This window comes from Cryptotermes secundus, unplaced genomic scaffold (genome assembly GCF_002891405.2).
Source record: "Cryptotermes secundus unplaced genomic scaffold, Csec_1.0 scaffold689, whole genome shotgun sequence".
NCBI lineage: Eukaryota > Metazoa > Arthropoda > Insecta > Blattodea > Kalotermitidae > Cryptotermes > Cryptotermes secundus.
In genome coordinates this window covers 156,554-179,880 of record NW_019720574.1, presented here as the reverse complement: position 1 = coordinate 179,880, position 23,327 = coordinate 156,554, and the positions used below count along the sequence as shown (strand labels likewise).

The 23,327-nt window shown below is 40.5% G+C and overlaps 1 protein-coding gene across 1 annotated transcript in view; it reads right to left on the bottom strand.

Moving 5' to 3' along the window:
* Window positions 1–22,594, bottom strand: part of LOC111869450 (LIM/homeobox protein Lhx3) — a 137,254-nt gene extending 114,660 nt beyond the window's left edge. Inside the window, exon 1 of the mRNA XM_033753472.1 lies at window positions 20,728–22,594. Within this exon, the coding sequence (XP_033609363.1) occupies window positions 20,728–20,974 (247 nt within the window). The 5' untranslated portion in view covers window positions 20,975–22,594. The remainder of the gene's footprint in view (window positions 1–20,727) is intronic.
* Between the last annotated feature and the right edge of the window lie 733 nt (window positions 22,595–23,327).

Sequence of the window (23,327 nt, the reverse complement as noted above, 5' to 3'; positions counted from 1 at the left end):
CAGAGTTGGTGAGATCAAGTTTCACGCCCCCTTTCATCAAGCTGCAAGGTTTCCTTGGGCCCCTCGTTTAGGACTGATCACTTGCTCTACAACAGCTTCCCTTCCCCTTCTCTTGAACGCAAAAGATTTCAGGACCAGAACTGGATTGACAGATCATCAGTAACCTAAAAAGCCTCTGGCCACTGTTTCAAAGTTTACATTAGAATAAAATGAAGAGGGAGAAAAAAAATAATTTCCCAGAGTAACGTAATATTGCACACGCGTGCCACGTGCTCGAGACAGCCATATTGTTTCGCTGTCATCCAATGAGAATATAATGTGGAGAGTTACCGCAGTCAGGCACGCTCCGTGATTGTGTCATCGGCGCAGAACAAACATGGCGACACATGCAAGTTAGGAGAGATAATTTCAGTCTGGATTATTGTTACAGTTTCTTTGCTCATGTTTCTGTTACTGAATTACGTACTTCACCAGACACGGATGGCCGATATTTAACTTATCCTATTACAGAGACAGACCATGTACTTCATTCTATAACGGACAGAATATCTCTATTAGAGGGGCTTGTAGCACGAATGGGGAAATGGGAAATCTATAAAAAGTGTGAAAAGATCATTTGGATAAGTAAGTGGTAAGGTAGAAGACGTAAGAAGATGCTGGACGACCTTGGGGGCAGAAGAGGATATTCTCATTTGAAGGAGAAAGCTCTAGATCGCATCAAGTGGAGGAACTGTTTTGGAAGAGACTGTGGACCTGTCGTATGACAGATTACTAATGAATGAATGAATAAAGTTACTCAATCCAGTTTAATTAAACACCACCGACAAACTTCGTGGCCTATAGTCCTCAAGCGAACTATACCGACCGAGCAACAGAAGTTGATGTGTTCCATTTAACTCCTATTTTTCCTCCTTTCTTCGAACATTCCTATTGACGTATTCTAAAGAAAAGTAGAAAAACAAATGTGAAAAAGCGTTTTTTGTTTCAGAACAGTCTGAATAAGAAAAAAATCACAACTATCCCTGTAACAAGCCTTGGAAGCTCATAGGGTTGTGAGACGTCCAGACTCCCACATTTTCTAGACAGTCCGCTCACAGATGGAGGTGAGGTTGTCAGCCTTATGTATCGGTCGTCCTTTATCCTCCAGAAAATTACTGGTACTCATTTCTTTTAGAGGCTGAGTCGACTCCAGGGCCATAGTGCGGTTGGAAGGATTAGGTCAACTGAAAAAAAATGAATTACACCATCTGGAATCGAACCCGCGTCTTCCGGCTTTCAGCATAGCGTATCCTTTCTGAATAAGGAATCTTTTCTTAAATATTTACATATACGAACCTTACTATGTATTCCATCAAGGAATTTTATTAAAGTGGCAATGCTTCTGACTTTTATTAAGGAGATGCTAATTTGGAATATGGGCCGGGACACGGAATATCCTCAATTTCCTCGTGATTTTCCTCAGTCCCTCTTAGTTAATGTTTCGAATGTTCCTTAAATTAGCCTTGGAAGGTTTCCTTCCATATCTCTCCAAGTCATTATTGACTGTCATCCGATCATTCAGAGGTATGTCGTCTGCGTTAGTAACAGCGTCATGAAATCAACAACAAACTGTATGTGTCATTATAAAACCATGGTAATTTCGCTTGAAGTCCTACGTAAAATTAATGCTTACCAGTTTTCTGGTTAGCAAGTAAAGAGACACATTTCTTCATATTTCCTTGACGATGTAAGAAAGCTATGAAAAATCGTCTCCCTGGATATTGTGGAGCTATGAAAAATTGCGCGCCAGAAAATGGTCATTTAGGTGCAATAAAAGTGTTTTACTGCTTCGTACGGTCCGTGCTGGATGGAGCCTGCGGGCGGGTAGAAGCGTAACGTCCGGGTCACGTCATAAATATCCGAGAGCGCGTCTGTCAGAATCTTATCGACCTGTGTATTTTGTTTAACAACGCTTACACCGCGAGATTAACGGCTTCCCTTCCAACTTCCAAGTGGGACCTGTTACACTATAAATCGTTGTAAACATGGCAGAAGTCCCTATTATAAACTAACTGCATTGCCGATTTTGTTGAATAAATACACTGTTCTCACAATTAATTTCTGTTTTATTTCTTAGTTTAGGACAATACTAATATTACATTTTTGGGCATTATTCGTCTTGTCTTTACCTAAAAACCGTCCTGTTTATTTTTCAAAACACAACGTTTCGGAGACTGTTTTCTGTCTCCATCTTCAGGTAAAGCCTACTCAGTTGGGTTAACTCTATCTATTGAACCCAACTGATTAATTTTACCTGAAGATGGAGACAGAAAACAGTCTCCGAAACGTTGTGTTTTGAAAAATATACAGTATGATTTTTAGATAAAGACAAGACGATGGATAATGTTAAAAATATAATATTTGTATTAATGTAGCATCGTCACAGACTTTTAGATCTTATTTAGAAGGACAGCACTATCTTATGTCCCTCAATTAACTCAGAATATGAATGTGATTGTTTTCATTTATATAGATACTCGTGTATGTCTATATTTTTATCTGTGTCATAATTTTGTATAAATTCCTTTTTATATTACCGGTTAACTGGACACGAAAAATAATTTCTTTCCATGGTAATAAGAAATAAAAATAAAGTGATTTCCATCGACAAAATATCTGGCATAAAATATATTCCTTCTTTAGTTNAATTGCGTTTTATAATATCCGTAACAGGTCTGAACAGGATCAATGCTGGAATTATTATTATTATTATTATTATTATTATTATTATTATTACTATTTCTTTTTCTTTATTCGTATTTACTTCGTAACCGGCCTTTAGTTTGTCGAGTTTGCACGTAAATAAATAAGAATTGAATTATTATTATTATTATTATTATTGTTATTATTACATTTAAGGAATTTAACGCTCCCACGTCATTTAGAGTGACTATAGATTGGTTTTGCTTATCACAACCGCTGCGCGATCTAAGGCATGAACTGTCTTCGAACTCTCAAACCCTGGGATCGTGAGTTCGAATCCCAATTGAGGCATGGATGTCTGTGTACGTTTATTCTGTGTGCAGGTAGAGGTCTTGCGACGGGCTGATCTTCCTTCTAAGGATTCCCTCGGACTGTGTAAAACAGACCAAGAAGCTGAAACACGAAGGCCCAACAAAGGGCTGTAGAACCGTAGATAGACGGGTTTTTGACTGATGATCGCATTCGCTGCACTATTTGATACAGCACAAAAATAGGCTTTATAGTTCACTATTACACACACACACACACACAGTAGTGTCCACAGTCGCATCATCATTGCCGTTGCATGGTAGCGGCTTCCAAAGGCGGACGTCTCCCTTTCTCTGGGTTTCCGAAATGTCCCCGGCCTCACCTACGAGCTTCTCACAGCAACAGGTCACAACAACTAAACCATAATGATTGTCTAATTCACTGCAACTCCTAACTTTTTTGCTTATAACCAGGGCCCGGATTTTGATGACATGTCATCTTTTTTTCTTTGTATCCTATGCGATGTTCTTAAATATATAAATCTCGGATATGAGCTGTTGGTTTCAGAAATGTAAATTTTGCAGGTAATTTTTTGTAATTTTTAACATTTTTAGGTTTAAGGTGATTTTTTCATTTTGGGGGTAATTTTTTGGTAAATATTTTGGACTTTTAAGGGTATCTCTTGTCATTTTTTGCCATTTTAGGGAATTTTTCTTCATATATTTTCTGAAATGTAAATAACATGGAAGCATAACAAGGTCATTTTTCTGGATTTTTTCGGTCATTTTTCAATATTTTCAGGTCGTCAAAATCAAGGCCCTGCATATTACATTTTTGGGTCATATTTTTGGTCATTTATTTTTGATTTTCGGCCATTTTTTAAATATTCTCAGGTCATCAAAATCCGGGACCTGCTTATAACATTTCGGCATGGACGGCACAGAAAACACCTTTCCTGTTTTGGTGTGCAAACACCGTTCCTCTGTTGGTGTGCAATTGTTGCGTTCATGTCTTTCGGGGAGCCAACAAGATTGCTACTCACCCATTGCCTAGCAACGGCCTTTGTTTTCAGAACCATTACTTAGCAACGGTTGGATTATAGTAGTTTATTTCGCGATCACTGCCCAACAACGGGTATACGTACCAAAATACGTACACATTTGGCGATATATAATACAGACATTTTCGCAAGATACACCGAAAAAATCCAAAGAACGAGAGAGATTTTGAAAACAAGAGTCAGGCATCTGTAAGCATAATCAAAATTCCTTACAGTCTGTATAAATCGTCTTCAGGAGAAGGGAAATTGCACAAAAAAAAAATCAATGAAACAAACGGTAAAATTTGTTAGTGAGACAAACACGGAACGATAAAAGATTCAAAATGGTTGAGACATAATACATTCGGCCCTTAAACTACGATCTTCAAGATCTATTGTGTTTTATGATAAGAGGTAATATAAGAATATAAAAGTAAGTAAAGGTATCCTTGTAACAGGCCCTGGAGGCCCATAGGATTGTGAGACGTTGAAGCTCCCACATTTTCTAGACAATCGCCTCAAAGATGGCGGTAAGGTTATCAGCCTTATGCGCCGGCCGCCCTTCACCCCCAAGAATATTCCTGGTACTCATTTCTTTTAGAGTCGACCCGAGGGCTATAGTGCGGCTTGAAGGATTAGGCCAATTAAAAAAAACCCAATGACCTCATCGGGACTTGAACCCGCGACCTTCCGGCTTGTAGCTTAGTGCCTCAACCAACTACGCTACAGCGTGTCCCCAATATAACAACATAGGCCTCCAAATGGGGCCGGAATCATTCTTCAGTACTTGAGAAAATTAAAATCGATTACATATGTGAAGATAACACTACATATCAAAAGAAGTTGAAAGACCCACAAGACAGATTGTGTGAAGGAAAATGGTTAGTGGGGGGAAAAGAAGGAGGAAGATTCAGAAGAAGCTAGAAAGCTGTATTAAGCTTATTAATACTGGAAGAAAGGAAAAGCGGTGTTCTGACTGTTGTTTCATTCCTGTCCATAGGAACAGAGCTCGTTAAGCTGCAGGACATTTCTTCCTTCTTTGTTCTCTACGAATGTGCGAGGGAGACTTTCTTAGTCTCTTATTTACTTCTGTTTTCCTATAGAAAAACGTTCCTGTCGATAAGTTCAATTGAATTAAAAACAAATAACATCCACTTAAAGGAAAGATATAGACAGGTTAAGTTACTGAATATATTCGCGCTTGGAGTCCTGACTGCGAAGTGACTGACTAGTAGCTATGTACATTGAAGGAAGTGGTAAGGGTGGGGGTAAGAACTGGAGGAAGGTTAATTTGTACCTTGTTACACCATAAATACTCATTTAGAAACTCGCAGAAGGAGAGCGTAGCAGGGCGTTAATCTAAACAAATGAGGGATCTGTTGCGCCGAACGAGACACCAAACGAACTTTACACCTTATTAATCCACTGTGTGTTCTTTACAGCGATGAGCGGAGACATTTGTCGAGCAGAGTGCCGGCAAGCATCGCCCTCAATCCCCGGCAATTTCTAACAATTTCCCCAAGTTACAGCCCATGTTAATCGTAACTCGTAAAAGAGGCCCTTCGCGTGCTGTCTTAACCTGCAGGATTTTTAATGTCTTTCTGTAAGAAAAAAAAATATCATGGGGCACGCGGTAGCATAGTTGGTTGAGGCACTATGCTACAAGCCGGATGGTCGCGGGTTCATGTCCCGATGAGATCACTGGATTTTTTTCAATTTACCTAATCGTTCCAGCCGCACTAGGACCCTGGGGTCGACTCAGACTCTAACAGAATTGAGTTCCAAGAATTAATTAAATAATTTTGCTGTGGAGTAAAGCGCGGCCGGCGCGTAAGGCTGACAACTTTACCGCCATCTTTGAGCCGATTGTCTAGATAATGTGGGACCCTCAACGTCTCACAACCCTATGGGCCTTCATACCCTGGTACAGGGTTAGCTTTACTTTTTTTTTACACAGACATTCATGCCTTGAGTAGGATTCGAACCCACGATCCCAGTGTTCGAGCGGGCGAAGACAGTTCATGCCTTAGACCGGGCGACCACTATGATCTACTCCTGTACCGCGTTAGTTTCCACGGAGACGAGTATTCAGATTTTGACCTTCTGTGATGTGACGCCGTGTAACCTGGTAGTTAAGTACCAAAGTTTCAGAATAATCTGCTGCTTCCACCCCCCCTCCCCCCAAAGGAGAGGGGTGCTGCAGGTATCTTCGACTGAACATGGAGGCAGGAGATTCTCTTATAGTACAAGGCTCCACACCTCTGAAGGCCTTAGTCTGAATTATATTTCCAAGACAATAACCCGTAATTTCTCTCTCAGATTTGAGGCTCTCATGACACTTAATACTAAACAATATCATAATCATTATCAGTTCATCGTAATTCCTCTGTCAGGTTGCCGTCCATTCCGGCTTGTCCCAAATCTTTCCTCCATTTCTTTCAAAATTATCCTTGTTCCATTCTTTGACAATATCTTTGTATTTATCTTTCTTCATTTATCAAATCTATGCCTAGGTAATTAAAGCCAGGATAGGTAAGTCAGTATAGCGACGGACTGGAGGACTAGTGTTCGATTCCAGCGAGGGCAAGATATTGCTTTTTGGTGCACAGCTTCCAGACCGGATATGGGGCCCACACGGCCTCATCTCCAGTGGGTACATGGGAGATTTTTCGTCGGAGGCGAAGCAGTCAGGCTGTGGAGCTTACCATTCACATCCATTTAGTACAGAGATAAAAAATGGTGGAGTTAAACTTCCACTCCACCATACATCTTCATGATGTGATGCTTAATTAATTATACACAGGGATATCTTTACTTATTTCCTTATGCTTAATGAACTTTTAATAATTTTTATTGATCTATTATCATTTAACTGCTTCATGATGATACAGTCATTACAGTGTACACATAACCGTCACACCTCATGGAGGTTGTAACTTCTAGTCCAAGTTGGTACGAGTCGAAGGGCTCACGCATTGTGACCTGCTTTTCGGTTTGACCCATTCTGTGATTTCAGGATAGCTGATATAAGTTAGGGAGCGAACTCAGACTGATCAGAAAGGGGAAGAAATATCCCGAATGCATAAAATTTCGTCAACAACTTAACTTGTCATGGGCTTAACTAATTAAGCACTACGCCATGAAGGCGTATGGGGGAGTGGATGTATAGATCCATATTTTTTTTTTACGTCGGTAATACTTGGAAGTGAGTGGTCATATTCAAGACCCGGCCACTTTAACCCCCAGGAACGAGCGCGGTACCCATTTGATATGAGGTTGGTTGGACCCCAGAGACGGTCTGGACGACGTGGATAAGAGAAACTTCATGACCCTACCGCGATTCAAACTCAGACCCTCAGCCGCCCAGCCCGTAGGCTGTCGCTATACCGACTGCGCTATCCCGGCTCCGTTTCGCCAACAAGTAGCAAGGAAATATGAGATATACAAAGGTTGATCTGTGAGTATGAAAAATTGCGTTAGTTGGTAAATGGACATACAGAATGGCATTCACATATCCCCTTGATATATTGCAGTTCTTCTCGCCCGCTCGCCAGTCTCTTGTGGGGCTCATAAGTCGAGCCTTCCTGTCGCGACTGGCGACCACAAAATCCGGCTATCGGGTAACATGAGGAATTAATTCATTGTCTTAACTGATTCTGGAATAACTTCACTAAATTTAAAATTGTGGTGATATATATTTTATCAATGAATTCTTTCTTTTAAGTAAGATTCCAGGTTTTCACGGCGGTGACTATGAAGAATGCCTTCTTCTGGAATGTGGCGCCATGTAGATCTTATGTGAACCTACGTTTCGGAGGAGCAAATCACTTTCATATTCAGGGTAGAGAAATCTATCTTGAAGATGAAGGCGATACATTCTTCCGAAACGTCGGTTCACACAAGATCTACGTGGCGCAACATCCCAGAAGACGGTATTCTCTTCTATCTTTAAGTTTCTGTGTCGCCTCAGTCCGAAGTGGGCAGGTCCAGCATCAGGTGACACAGGACAGGGACTCACGTACGCACCCCACCCAAATCTGTATGTACTAATGTCAACCACACCTTTGCGCGTCAAAGAATTCTGACATCTTCTTGTTCCCTTACTCTTCGATTAGGTTCAAGCCTGTTCCAAATTACAGCCTCATTTTACATGGTGTTCCAGTGCAATATTTTATTTAAGCATCCTGTTGCCAGGCTATTCTTGCTCCTTATATTTTTTTGGCACGGACCACAACAGAAAACCCCATTTCCAAGAGTACTTTTATTGTTGCATGCGTATCCACTGCAGCAGGAACGTGTTTACCGAGCCGTTACCCAGCAGCGGCCGTTTGTTCTTGCTTAGAAACGAGTCTATATATCAAATTATTTTGAATGATCTCTACAAAACCTTAGACTGAATCACATAACCTAGAAACAGTACAATTTTCTTGCTTTGTTATCTACATCAATGCACGGTTAATTTAATGCATTTTGGGGTCTGTAAGGGAGGATATTATGGGAGAGAATAATTCACTAGAGGGTGCACCGAGATGCTCTCGAGATGTGAACTGTACAGTAAATATAAAGCTATCCCTGTAACAGGTTATGGAGGTCCATAGGGTTGTGAGACGTTGAGGCTCCCACATTATGTAGACAATCGGCTCAAAGATGCCGGTAAGGTTGTCAGCCTCACGCGCCGGCCGCTCTTTACCCCCCAGGAAGATTCCTGGTACTCATTAGTGTTAGAGGCTGTCATAGTGCGGCTGGAAGGATTAGATTAATTGAAAAAATCCACCTCAACGGAACTCGAACCCGCGATCTTCCGACCTGTAGCGCAGTGCCTCAACCAACTACGCTGCCGCATGCCCACTGCACTCTACAGTAGGACAACATAAATGTGTAGATCGAACATCGTGCAGTGCCTAAATCTCCATCTTAAGGCGCGTCCATATTACTCGTGTTCGTGCTCGTGCTCGCCAAGCTTCGGCGCGTGAGGATCCGTATATTTACTCGTAGTGTGTGTAGGCTGTATCGTATTTTAATTTATTGGCTATAGTTTTGAAATTTAAAATTTGCTTGTCTCGTGACTTGTCATATCGTCCACATTACTCTCGAGCATAGCGAGTCACACGAGCACGAGTAACGTGGATGCGCCTTTACCAGAGGGAAGCAAACACACATTGAAATCACAGAATTGATATTAAGAGCTACGGCGACTTGTGATGGTTCACAAACCAAGTTACCACGTCACGGTCAACTTGGCCACTGTTTACTGTGTAATAAATGGGATAACAGTACAAGTTAATGAGATGCAGTGTTCATTCCAACAGATGCGTGCTCCAATGAGCGTAAGGTCTTTAAAGTCTGAAGTACTTGTATGAAAAGCGGAAGTCTTGATACGCGAGAGTAGAAAATACGTCTACTAGTTATCACGACATTCATTTCGCGAGACTGAAGATACACAACATAATCGGCAACCCCACCAAGGTACGAACACTGACCCTTCCGAATCGAGTCTAGAGAGTTACCACTTTAACTTCGAATTCGAATCCTACTCCGGGCATGGATTTTGTCATCGTTTTACTCGGTAAGTTGAAATCTGGTGATGGGCTGATCCTTTGTATAAGGAGTCCCACCTGAAGGATATAAGGTTTCAACATTTAAAGTCAAAGATAACATATGAAGTTCTATCCAGAGTTCGTTGAACTCAGTCCTTGTTCTCACGCCATATTTTTATAACATCTCCTTTAATATTATTCTGCTACCAATTCAGTTCCTACTATCGACCTCCAATTAATGATTACGGTTTCTGAGATGCGATACTATTTGATTTTGTAGATAATCACAGAAATATCGTAGGATCCTCCGAAACGTCGGTTTCTATCAAAAAACCACACATCGTCACATTTAAGAAGACTCACCGCCATGAGAACTCCAAATTTCATAAATATTCATCTTCATACAGCTTCAGCTGGAAGTGAATTATAAAAATACAGAGCTTCCGCGTATTAAATATCTTGAAGACAGAATGTAAGAAAACTGTCTTGATGTTCCCTTGGTTTAGAACAATACAGTTGTGGGCATAAGGGATAACGGGGGACAAATGCAGACGTTAAAGCAACTGGTAGCTTGGCTTTCTGATGTATAAAGTGACCGCACAAATAACTGAAGATTTATTAGATTAACAGCACGTGGGGTGTTAGTTATGAGAAGTCCTCTAAGTGCATTAGAACGAGACATGCCTGGCAATTGTTGCTGGTGCTATATAAGGCGATGTTGGCCGGCAGTTCCTTCTTAGTCGTAAGTGTAGTTCTTGGAAAAACACAGTTCCAATTCCGTTTCTACCATGATGGGCTTACAGGGCATTTTGTTATAACATCATTGATAAGATATTAAAAATATGCAAAGTTTTATATTTCAATATCTCATATGTTTTATACAGCTATTCACTGACAGAAAATCTAGTAATATTCAAAGTCACATCTACTAATTCAGAGCCGATATACACTATTAAAAATTTCTTATAATATTCGTTAAGGACTAAATATAAAAAAACAACAAATACTGGATTATATATTCTATAGCGTAGGTGAGAGATCTGTGCTAAGCAGAAGTGTTGGTGCTGCTCCTGCAGGATTCTATACGTAAGTATTAATAATAGGAATGTGTTTATTGTTATAATTACTTTAAACTGCTTTCATTTTAACAAAATATATAAGGACTTTACAGGATCTTGTATCTGTAACAGATGTGTCATGAAGTGGACTGTGAAATTAATTACAAGCGAAAAGAAATAATAAAGAAAATTAATGTGTATACAGAGACGGTAGCCGAGCGGTCTGAGGCATGCACTGTCTTCGCTCGGAAGCAGGGATCATGGGTTCGAATCCTACACAAGGCATTGATGTTTGGTACATGTATGTGTTTATTCTGTTTGTGTTGTCCTGTGTTTAGGTAGAAGCCTTGCGAGGAGCTGATCACTCGTCAAAGGAGTCCTACCGTCTGTAAATTGATCATGAAACTAGATAAAATCAGAGGCCAGGGCCAAAGGGGGTTGTAAAGCCAGTAAAAAAAAAAGAAACGACAGGCAAGGGATATCAAAGTAAAGTGTTAATAAAGTACAATAAATCAGCCACTATGCATACAGACTGATTCACATTGCGAGCGGAGTCATGTGCGCAACAGTCGGACTGCCTCTCTTGTCAAGTCGGGTCGACCTACGCGTATCGGGTGTAACCGTCCTTCACGGCTAATCAGAGAACACACTGTATACTGTAGAAATTATTATATTTGCTGTTTCATAAACTGGAACGCCACAAGCTTTTCACCTTCATGCTATCACTTTACAGCCCTTATTTCCACACATATTTGTAATAGGTACAAAGTTTTGTGATGGTAAAGGTTTAAGCTGGTAACAGGGTTTTACTAATCCTGAAACTACAGTCCTCTTGAGCTGTCATTGTGGGCACATGTGTTCTGTAGTATCTATTTTCCCTCAACTATAGTTAGATTGTGGTCTTCTGGATTATGACACCGTCTGGATTTTTAGTGGATATAGTGGCACTGCGACAAGTTTTCCTTGAGTTTTTCTTTTTCTTCCACAATTCTTATTCCACCAACTACTTAACATTCATTAATCACCCTACCATCATCATCATCAACATCATCATTGGCAAAGCAGGTCTCTTTGAACCACAGCCGCCCTTAGGAGGTTCTGCCACATTTATCCATTGTTGGGAATTAGATAATCCGGTTTTCACTTTTTTAGATTTAGCAAAAATAATCTTTTTACAAAGCAAGGTCGTTAACCTTGCGTCTAACCCCCAACGTGGAGGACTAGAGCCCTGTATTTATGTCCCCCAGTGACAGGATGGTCCAGTTATACCCCCAGGTACCGGGTTCCCTTTTCGTCGCCTTCTACGACTCGCAGAGTGTCATCGAATCTATATAGTCTCGATATTGACAGCATCGTTAAACAACTAACGGTATGAAACGCTCTTTTATAGCCTGATTGGTGGGCATCTATATTTCGCGGGAATATATTACCTCAGTCTTCAAGATAGACGCGAAGATAGAAACAGAATTGTCCACCGAAACAATAGTACTCAAGTGTCACAGTGGAATATGGTGCCTTAAACAGGGAGAGGAAATCGTAACAGACGCGTAAACATCGAACCAAATACAAAAACTAGGCTTCTATGGATGTTAAGTTTTGTGGGTAAATGTAAATATTTCGACATTATATTGTCATCTTCAGGAAATTGTTCGTGGTTTCCTATGGCTCCGAGGTGATACGTAAGCACCTAACCATCTAAGCCTGGTAACATGTGCGTCGCTTTAGCCGACCGATTTACTGTCATGTGCTAATGAAAATAGTACCAGAAGAATGACATTTTAATTTATTGATTTAAGAGCGAAGCGCACTATATGTTACAAATATTTACTGACTAAACAAAACTTGACATATGAACATTGGGTGGTTTGTTATTATTCGCGTCAGGACGCGGATGTCCTCGGAAACCCAAACACTTAACTTTTCATACGTCTGTTTACGTTTTCAGGAAATTAATTTGAAATATGAAATTAATCTCACATAACATGTAGTAGCTCTTAGAACCCCTTCACAGAAATATTCTTTTTTTATAATACTTACTTACTTACTTACTTATGGAGCTGCGCCCTTCTTGAGAAGCCGCCAATTCTGCAGCTACTCAAGAATTTCCCAGCATTTTATGGAGCCCGAAGGTTCATTACCGTGTTCACAAGAGTCCTCACTGGTCCTATCCCGAGCCAGATCAATCCAGTCCATACCATCCCATCCTATGTCTCTAAGTTCCATTTTAATATTGTTCACCCACCTTCGTCTTGCTCTTCCCAGTGGTCTCTTTTCTTCTAGTTTTCCCACCAATGTCCTATATGCAATCCTCTTTTCCCCTATTCGTGCTACATTTCCTGCCCACTTCATTCTCCTTGACTTGATCATTCTAATTATACTTGGAGAAGAATACAAGTTATGAAGCTCCTCATGACGCAGTTTTCTCCAACCTCCTGTCACTACATCTCTCTTCGGTCCAAATATTCTCAACACTCTGTTCTCAAACATCTCAAGTCTATGTTCCTCCCTTAATGTCAGAGACCAAGTTTCACACCCATACAGAACCACAGGCAAAATTATAGTTATGTATATTTTTTCCCTAAAATCCACGACACTGCACATTAGTCTATTTATGCAGAGTGTCCAAGCATAACGTTACCAAACTTCGTGCGTTCATCCTTTAATTTGTATCACGTTAATAGCATAATATTACAATAGCAAGCAAGCAATCATAGTAGAGAAACATGAAGCCTTCTTACTGGAGATGTTAAAATGTCCGCCAACAACGCCACAAACGATTCATTGTCTCAATAGGGCAGCGTTAATCTGGGACAGCAGTAATTTCACTCATTCCAAAAAGAAACAGACGCATTTGCGTTTAAAGGTAGTTAGTTAGTTATTTAGAGAGGGTGGGTTTCCCCATGCACCGCGACCAGTTTGATCTATTGTGCTTCCCTCTATGATATTCTACCAGTCTCTTTACCCTACCGATAAATGGTGCGTACCATCAGTCCCGCTGAGCAAGCGAGTTCGGCCACTTGCTTAGCGGTGTCTATAATGCTTCCCCCATCTATCAGAGGACTTAGAGGCAATTCTTGGGCGGGAAACGTCCTGGAATTTGGCTCAGTGATCCCCTTTGGGGATATGATATTCTTTTACGTGCCGTAAAGTTGCGACACGGGACGCACAGCTTAAAGTCCCTCCCGGAGGACATGTTCCCTAAATTTTTCCGCCCTTTAAAATTCGACGACCTCCGCCGGGTATTTGAACCCGCGTACCACGAGTCATGAGGTGGGAACGTTACCTCTAGACTATGGAGGCCGCTTGCGTTTAAAGGTAAAAAATTTGAAGTTATCCTTGTTATATACTGTAGAGGTCCATGGGGTTGTGGGACGTCGAGGCTCCCATACTTTCTAGAAAACCGTCTCACAAATGGCAGTGAGGTTGTCAGCCTTACCCCCAGGAAGATTCCTGGTACTCATTTCTGTCTGAGGCTGAGTCTACCTCAGGGCCACAGTGTGGCTGGAAGGATTAGGTAAATTGAAGAATCCAATGAATTCATCGGGAATGTAGCCTCGACCTTCCGGCACGATGCATCAACCAATGTACAACGCATGACAATCCGCTGTCTGGCACTGGGCATACACGTCACAATATATCATATCATATCATATCATATAAAGAAAATTATGTTTTGTATAGGTTGAAGTTTTCGTGACAGACAGGCTTTACATTGTAGTATTACGAACCATAACACCATGTAGTCTGGTAGAAAGCAACACTTCAGAGAAGTCTGCTGTCTCAGTTTTCCTGGGTAGAATATTTTCTGACTTTCTAATGTATAAGGATAAGGCTGTAGATATGAAAACCTGAAGACGGAAGTAACAGGTTCCTCTGAAATGATGATAATCACTAATCAGTATATACGTTGTCATAACCCCGAAGACAACAATCTAAATTTATGAGAATGTTTCAACATTTTAATAATCTTCAAATTTCCTCGAGGAAAATGGAATATTTGTCAATGGTCTGTTGTTTAGACAGGCCTGTAGAGGCGTAATGAAATAAGCTAAAGAAAACCAAACACAGAATGCTTAACACGTAATTTAATTTGCTATACAAACTAAGAGATAACACTTGTTTTGAAGTTTAACGACATGTAATTCTATTAGAAGCTTCTGGCTAAGGTCAGTTAACTGCAGATACTATGGGGTTCTGACGATAGTGTATAACACATAGAGATACTGGGTTTTAGGACTTTGTCCATCGTCCGGATTCTAAATAACTAAGAAGAAACACGACGTTAGGGACCCAACAGAGTAGGTGTCTTCCCTCACCTGAGGACGTAAACAGATGCAGTTTCCGAAACGTTGAGTTTTTTCTTAGTTATTTAGAATCCGGACCATGGAGAAACTCCGAAAACCCAGTATTTCTGTGTGTCAGTTAACTGGATTGTTATACAGTAAACCTCACTAATCCGGTTACAGTTAATCCTGATTCAAATATGAAATGCGAAGAATTGTGTTCACAGCTGAGTACATACTTTAAAAGACACATGAGATTTATGGGCAAGAGGGATTAGAGCAAGACGACTTTCAGGCTACGTTGAGGCCAGTTGGAGAGACTAAAAGAACGCAAGAAATTACCGAAGACTGACTTGAACTGGATGAAGGAGACACTGAATTTCAGCATCTTGTCTTTTTATAAGATTTGAATTAAAGCTAAAAAGTGATATATTTTTATTTAATTTCATCAGCAATACATATATTATTAAATTTTCCATTTATTTGTTTCCTAAATTATTTTTTTTGCCTCTTAGGGACATCTTTTGTCGCATTAATCCGGATTACCTCCCAATTAATCCGTATTGGCGAGGGCTTACTCTATTACTGCAAAATGTAGAAACACATTCTTACGAACTGTAATTAATATATAGTGAGCGAAATGCAGTAAACACCAATAAACGCCGTGTCATAACTCAAGCGGTTAGTCGCTGGCTTCCCACCGCGACGGCCCGGGTTCGATCCCGGGTCTGGTCAAGTGGGATTTGTGGTGAACAAAGTGGCGCTGGGGCAAGTTTTCTCCGAGTACGTCGGTTTCCCTAGCCAATCTTCATTCCACCAATTGCTCCACAGTCACCCTCACCTACCATCTGGGGCTGGTACAATAGGCCAGAAGTGGCCGCAGTACAAAGGACTTAGTCCCACCCCACTGGCAAAAAAAAAAAGACCAATATCATAACGAACTGATTAGGTGTGATCAGATGCAAAGCGAGTGAGATAGAAAAATTATGTTAGGAAAAACAGAAACTAAAGAGAATAAATTAAGAACTGTACACATGACATAATGGTTCAGGTGCCTTTGCATTGTTATTACCGGTGACTTTTGAATGGTTAAATTCCAAATTTTGATGCTGTTCCATAAACAAAATAAAACTTGTGTAAAGTGGATGAGGGTGATATGGACAGGATTAATTTGGCTCAGGATAGGGACTAGTGGAGGTTTCTTTTGAATACGGTAATGAAAATATTGGGAAATTCTTAAGTAGCTGAGCGACTGATGGTTTCTCAAGAAGGTCTAAGCTCCATGGATTTAGTTGCTTGGTTAGTTACACAGGTAGATGAAAGTATCTGAAATGTGTATTTCCACTTCATACGCAAGAAACTAATCAGGGATGAAACCAGGAGAAATGAAAATAAAAAGGATTTCTTTTGATTTTCACAAAAGCGTCTCTTTGTTGAAACAGCAGTCATTTTTTTTTCGTGTGAAATTAGCTGTTGCGATCTAGAAGACAAGGCTGACTGCAAGGTCAGTAGCATTTTAATTACTAGGGGCTAAATTCAATCGTAATAATTTACATTACTTAATCCGCTCCTCATACGCCTTACGGTGTCGAGGTTTTTTTTTTTTTTCATTTTGGTCATTTTACAGACGGTAGGACCCATTGGACGAGTGATCAGCTCGTCGCAAGGCCTCTACCTAAACACAGAACAACACAAACACAGAATAAACACATACACATACCAAATATCCATGCCTTGTGTGGGATTCGAAACCACGATCCCTGCTTCCGAGCGAGCGAGGACAGTATATGCCTTAGACCGCTCGGCTACCGTGACCAGCCGGTCACAATATCGAATACTGAATTTTATGAGATATAAGTTTATAGAAGTTCTAAGCAAATATTTTAATGAAAATGACGATAGACTATTACTGGCAGAATGACCTACCGTCAGAATTAGTAACACCCACTCCAAATCTTGCACACCCAATCGCATCCAGCATCATTTCTGTTACTGCATAGAGAAGAATGTATATATAGGGATGTGTTGCCTAAACTCAGATCTAATTGTTATTTAGGGCGAGGGTACACCAAGGAAACTGGCAACCGCAACGCAACCGCAATTTCTTAGAATTATTATCAGCCTGATTTGAACACATGTTACTGACTGGAGCAGCGCAGCGGTTGCCAGTTTCCTCAATTTGTGCTGCTCCATTCAGTAACATGTGTTCAACGGNGAATGACCTACCGTCAGAATTAGTAACACCCACTCCAAATCTTGCACACCCAATCGCATCCAGCATCATTTCTGTTACTGCATAGAGAAGAATGTATATATAGGGATGTGTTGCCTAAACTCAGATCTAATTGTTATTTAGGGCGAGGGTACACCAAGGAAACTGGCAACCGCAACGCAACCGCAATTTCTGAGAATTATTATCAGCCTGATTTGAACACATGTTACTGACTGGAGCAGCGCAGCGGTTGCCAGTTTCCTCAATTTGTGCTGCTCCATTCAGTAACATGTGTTCAACGGAGGCTGATAATAATTCTCAGAAATTGCGGTTGCGTTGCGGTTGCCAGTTTCCTTGGTGTGCCCTCGTACTTAGACTAAGAGACTTTCGTAATGCTGGCGCGTGGCCCGAACATAGTTGTTGATTTATTAATGTAAAAGTAGGGAAACATGCCAATTTCTGTTTAATTATCTCAGAAGCCAAAAAAAATAGTGCACTGGGTACAAAATATGAGCTTTCTTTGTGTCTAGTCTGCCAATAATATTCGAAATATTTTGGGCTCCAATAAATACTTAACGAATTACGTTCGTAATATATTGCTCAGAAATATAAGTCAAGTCTTCATGCTTTCTGCTATTTTAGTTCTATTGTAACCAGCATTGAGATATATAGATATATTTCAGTAAAATTCCACAATACCAAATTTCATGAAATTCCGTTCAGAGGATCTCAAGTTGTTCTACGCGTGGTACTACATGCAGATGGATGGACGGAACGAATTTAATAAGCGCTCCCCAAGCTTGCGTCACACCTTAAAACTGGATAATTGCTAACTGTTCCTGAATCAAAGAAGAAATATTTACAGCAATCCCTCACCAATTGCGGTTTTATCAACCACGAATTTCAAGTCAACAATTGGCGGTTATCCATTTTTATTAAATTTTGCCAACCGAATTGTTTCCATATTTCCGAAATTTTTCAATTCATGTTCAGATGGAAAGGTCAGTGACTTCCACGTGAAGAGTTTCGCATTTGCAGGAGGCAGGACTCAAGTGGGAACCGAAACCATTTCTCTAGCTTCCGAAATACCATTTTATTTATTTACATAAAATTAGCATTCAGAATTACACAGAATACCAATGTATTACGTTTTTGTGACCCTTACCACCCAGTCTTTCGAAACCCTGGCAGAGTCCGTGGTAAGTACTTTGTACGAGATTGTATCTGTCTGTTGAAAAACTTAATCCGGTCCTACAACCCCCCCCATCCCACCCCCCACCACGGTTCACAAAATGAATAACCAACGCGATTATTGTCTCATTATTTATGCAAATCGCAATAAAAACAATTACAGGAATGCAAAATAAAAAATTTGGACAATTTTCGCGTATCCTTATTCCAGCTAAAGATAGAATACAGAAGTTATAACTAAATTTATTCTGAATACAATTATTTCTTAAGCAGCGAAAAAAAACAACAGACTCCGTGGCCTGTAGTCCGAAAGCGAACTATACCAACCGAGCGACCTCCGCTTGTCGGCGTAGTTAGTACCAACTTTTGCGGATAGAGGCTGTCGCGTGGTCATCGCAACGGACCCCACAGCCATTAATCNAATAATAACAATTCAATTCAATTCTTTATTATTAATGTGCCGAGTCAACAGCCGCAAGGCCAATTACAGACTCAGCACAGTGTAGATGACTGAATTACATTACATACAAACTTATTAAAAGTCAAATACAAATTACAGTTAAGTAATTGGAAGAAATAATAATGAATAAAAGTAAAAGTAAACAAACAAATAAGTGATAATTATAACAGTAATAATAATTCCATTATCATTAAACTAAGTGCTATTACGAATAGAGGAATGAAACATCAATATTTAATTAAGAATTGAATAGTATAGATTTTCTGAGGAAAATTACGTAATTCATTTTGCTTTACTGAACATGCAAATAATAAAAATACTAACAGTTACACTGTATTTAAAATTTGTTTGGGTAGAATATTCAAGGCTCCGAATACGTCAACCTCCCTGCAGACAACATTAGCAGCTGCTGCGCATCTAGCAGAGGGACAATTTTTAAATAAGGAGCAAACATTGAACAATGCAAAATCTCTGATATACCGAGAAGGAACTCGGAGACCAACAATTTCCAGGGCAGAAGGGCAGAATTTAGAGCCAAAATAAACTTGAATAAGAAAGAGAGCATCAAGGCGATGTCTCCTAGTACATAAAGTATGTAATTTTAACTCCTCAAGAGCAAGAGAATAACTGTAGTAATAATGAGTAATAATTAGAGAGCATGTATTAATTAAAACGTCTGTGTTCATCAAAAGTCATTCAACATAATGACAGCGATCCACGTACAATCATGGGTACCAAAGTACATCCTGTGCCCCACTGTGACAGCTTTCTGAATTGTGACGTAACAACCACTACTGCATCTAAGCTAGATATCAGACACAAAGGGTGTTCATCTGTTCCATATTCTCCACTCCAATTTTCCGAAAATAATTGTTCCTTTTAAGTTTGAATATATTGTAAATAATATTGTGACGTGCCGCCTAAAATCCGGAATATCGGAGTCTGCTGGCGTCCATTGCTTGACAACGGCTCAGTAGCTATGTTTCCCATACAATAAGAAACAGTGAGTACCTCGTTGCCTAGGTGGCAATTTCAAACACGTTCCCGCGCCAACTGCTTACCATGGGACTAGTATACATGAACTTCCATGGAAACACTCGGCTAGGCAAATAAGTTACGGAAAAAATTGAGGTGTTTCCGTGGTAACGCATGCATAAACAGCAGATTACCACGGAAATGAAATACTAAACTGTTCGGGGAAGTGTCTGGTATTTGGTACGCCAAGAACCTACCTCAGGGAGATTACACCAGATATAACCAGATCAGAGAGGGTGGACTAGTCAGATCTCATCGCCTGGATGAAGTCACGTCAGAGTGACTTGAAGTGTAATCGTGAACGAGGTATCCAAAAAACAGCTTCGTCTAAGTCGCAACCCAGTAATTATTTGTCACGGAACCCCGGACACGTGACAATATTTTAGTATTCGATTCTTATGTGAAATAAAATACACTGTATCTCTGTTACAGTGAATGATTAATAAGTTGTAAAGAAATTGTCCTCTTTTTATATGACACGACACAGCAAGGCCTCGCTCTTTTCCGGCCCGTCGTTCAGACCTCTGTTTACAAACGGCGCCATAAAGTCAGAAATGAAATCTGTATATCCATGACCGAGTAGGATCTGAACAGACGACCCAATGTTCCGAGAGTAGGAGTCAGTGAAAGTCTTGGAAGACGCGGCCACCGCAAACGGGCTGAGGGAACAACGGCAAATTTATTATGAGAATAAGCGACAACCTTCTGAATAAAGAGGAAATATGAATGAATATTAACACAAAGGATACAAATGTTTACCGGTGCGTTATGAACAGTTCAAACAGAGTATTAACCGCTTCTAATACTTCGCAATTTATTTACTCCACCTCTAATATCCGTCTCCCTGTATTCTGCTAAAACAGTAACAAAGAAGAAATCAAATTTGAAAACTAATTTCAGAATTCTACCAGAGAACTATACCTTCCAGTGTCTTGTTGCGGGACAGCAAAGCGAGGAGAACATCCGGGTTTGGAGGCCCGGGAACCTCTCCAGGGTCCAGGGGACGATGCAGATGTTGTGGGGGCGGCGGCGGCGGTGGAGGCGGTGGCCTACTCCCCAAATGTTGAAGTGGCGGAGGACCTCCCATTAGGGCCGCCATGGCCGGGCCAGGAGGCGGCAGACCGTGAGGCGCCAACCCTGGGGGCGGCCCCTGCACGGCGGCCGACATAGAGAGGTCCAGACCTGGCGGAGACAACGTGGTGATGCGGGGATTCAAGCCCGGACACTGAGCAATACGAAGTTTCTCTGCCTGGATAGCTGATGTCACAGAAAACGCATGTAATTTTGTCTTTTGATTTGGTTTTGATATACACTTATTTTGTGTTGTTTTTAACACACGTTCAAATTTATAATTATATCCATTCTGTGGGATCACCGAAAACTGGGGCGGAAGACAGACGTTAAAATCTGTTCAATTGTGGTTTATAAATTGTATTTAGCCGCTCAGTGACGTCTTACTGACATTTAAATCTTCTTAAGTCTCCTTAGTTTCGAACACAAAATCCAGAAATTTATTTTCTTCAAGCGAATTTGTATCTCACTCTTACATTAGAGAAAATGTTTGAAACTCGTTGAAACCTGGCGATTTAGAGCAATCAAAAACTGTTCCGTATAATCATGTGAACTTAATTCCAAAGATGAGATATGACAGTCTTTCCAACCAATTTCACTCTCTTTGTGCTCTGTAAGCTACAAGACTGTACTAACTTTATCACAATATAAACTCACTACTACGATATAATCCAAAGAATTGAATTCAAGAAACAATCTCGCGGTTAGAGTCAGATCACCCTTAAGTAAAGCCGAGAGACTTTGTGTGCATAAATATTATTTATTCTAAAGCGGCACGGATTTGGACACTTTCGTACGCAAGCTAGCAGAAGTGGACCGGATATCTAGAGCTACGTCACCGGTGAACAGTCTTGCATTTCGCTCTGCTGAACCTGAAGGTAAGTCTGAACGTTCTGAACCTACTGTTCAGCATCACAATTGTTCAAGTGAAGAACAACAAAACTGAGGTGTGACAAGAAACATATCCCTGCTTTCTGTTCGACCAGTTTAACAGTGACGCAATCATGTTTGCAAAAAATATATTTCTTACGGATATACGGCACTCGTACAGTCAGTCTAACGCCAATTTACACACGCCATTATCAATAAAGTCATTAGTTTTAAAACACACTTAAAAACAATTTCTTACGATGCCCAATATTGTACAAATACCATATTACCTAGAACATATTTCACAGTTAATTATTCTGTTACAGGCTTGTTTTAAATTTCCCGGGACACTTGTTCACATTTCTTCACAAGCACACATGAACAAAGAGTACTACGTGTTGCAGATTGCATACATCCCAACGTGCTCGACGTTTCTCAGTTGTTTATGTATTGTTGAGGAGATGATGGACGCCATGTCAGTGGTTGCCCCCTGCAGTGGCACACGCTAGCTCCAACTGCGATCCATACTGTTTCACCAACTCCTGCCAGCTCTGCTTCCCTCCCGACGTGTGCTATGTGTGATGCCTAGCCTCCAGGCGTTCTCTCGCTATATCAGATCTAGATACACGTGAGTAACAGTGGCTTTGAAACTGGGAATCTTCCTCTTGGCAACAAGAACGAGTTCACTACTTTATAATATGTTTTTAAGAGATCTCAATGGTACTATGGATTAAAGTCAATGTGTATGCAAATTGGTACCTAGCTACTCCATTAGGAGAAGTTCAAAATAAAGCAAATGAGAGGGCTGTTAAAAATAAAACCTCCCATGAGCTTCTCACATTTCTTTGCAGGAAAACTCTGAAAGGGAATAAACTGTGACTACAGTTGGAAGCTGCGAATGTACTTTGTGGTTAACAAATGTGAGTTAATTATTTCCACAGCTGTTACACATATAACTTCTTACACCTCAACAGTTAAATTCAGTGTAGGGTTAACGTAGTTTTAATATACAAGTTCCTCCTCTGATATGAAGATGAGGATTTCGAGGGACACATTTTATTAAATGAAATGAAATAGAGGCAGTAACACGCGGATCTGCAACTAATGCGATTGGAAGCGATTAGACAATGAACTTAACTGTAAATTTGTTGGAGTTGGTAGAAGTTTGAAGAACTGAGGAAGCGATTACCACAGATGTCCTTGCTGAAAACTCTAGACTGAAACGTCCAACATGAAGCAGACCACAGTACATTAAGCTTTACGTTATGCAATCTAAATTGAAAGAAACCGACGTTTCCAGAAGACATAAGAAGACATCACGAGTTGCCGAAAGATATGACACTGTTCGAATACTGAGTGGTGTGTCTAGAAAGCCATAACGGATGTTTTAAGTGTTTCTTGGAGACGTACAATGACGAAAACAACGGATTTGAGGATGTCACATGGTTCTGTCCCGTAGACAACGATTATTAAGTCCACTACGTCGTGTCCAGAGGGTTTGTAGTACCCAGTCATGCCGCTTTAATTTGGCTAAGTGCAATCTCGTGATTCAACCCCCAACACACAATAAAAAGTCTTCT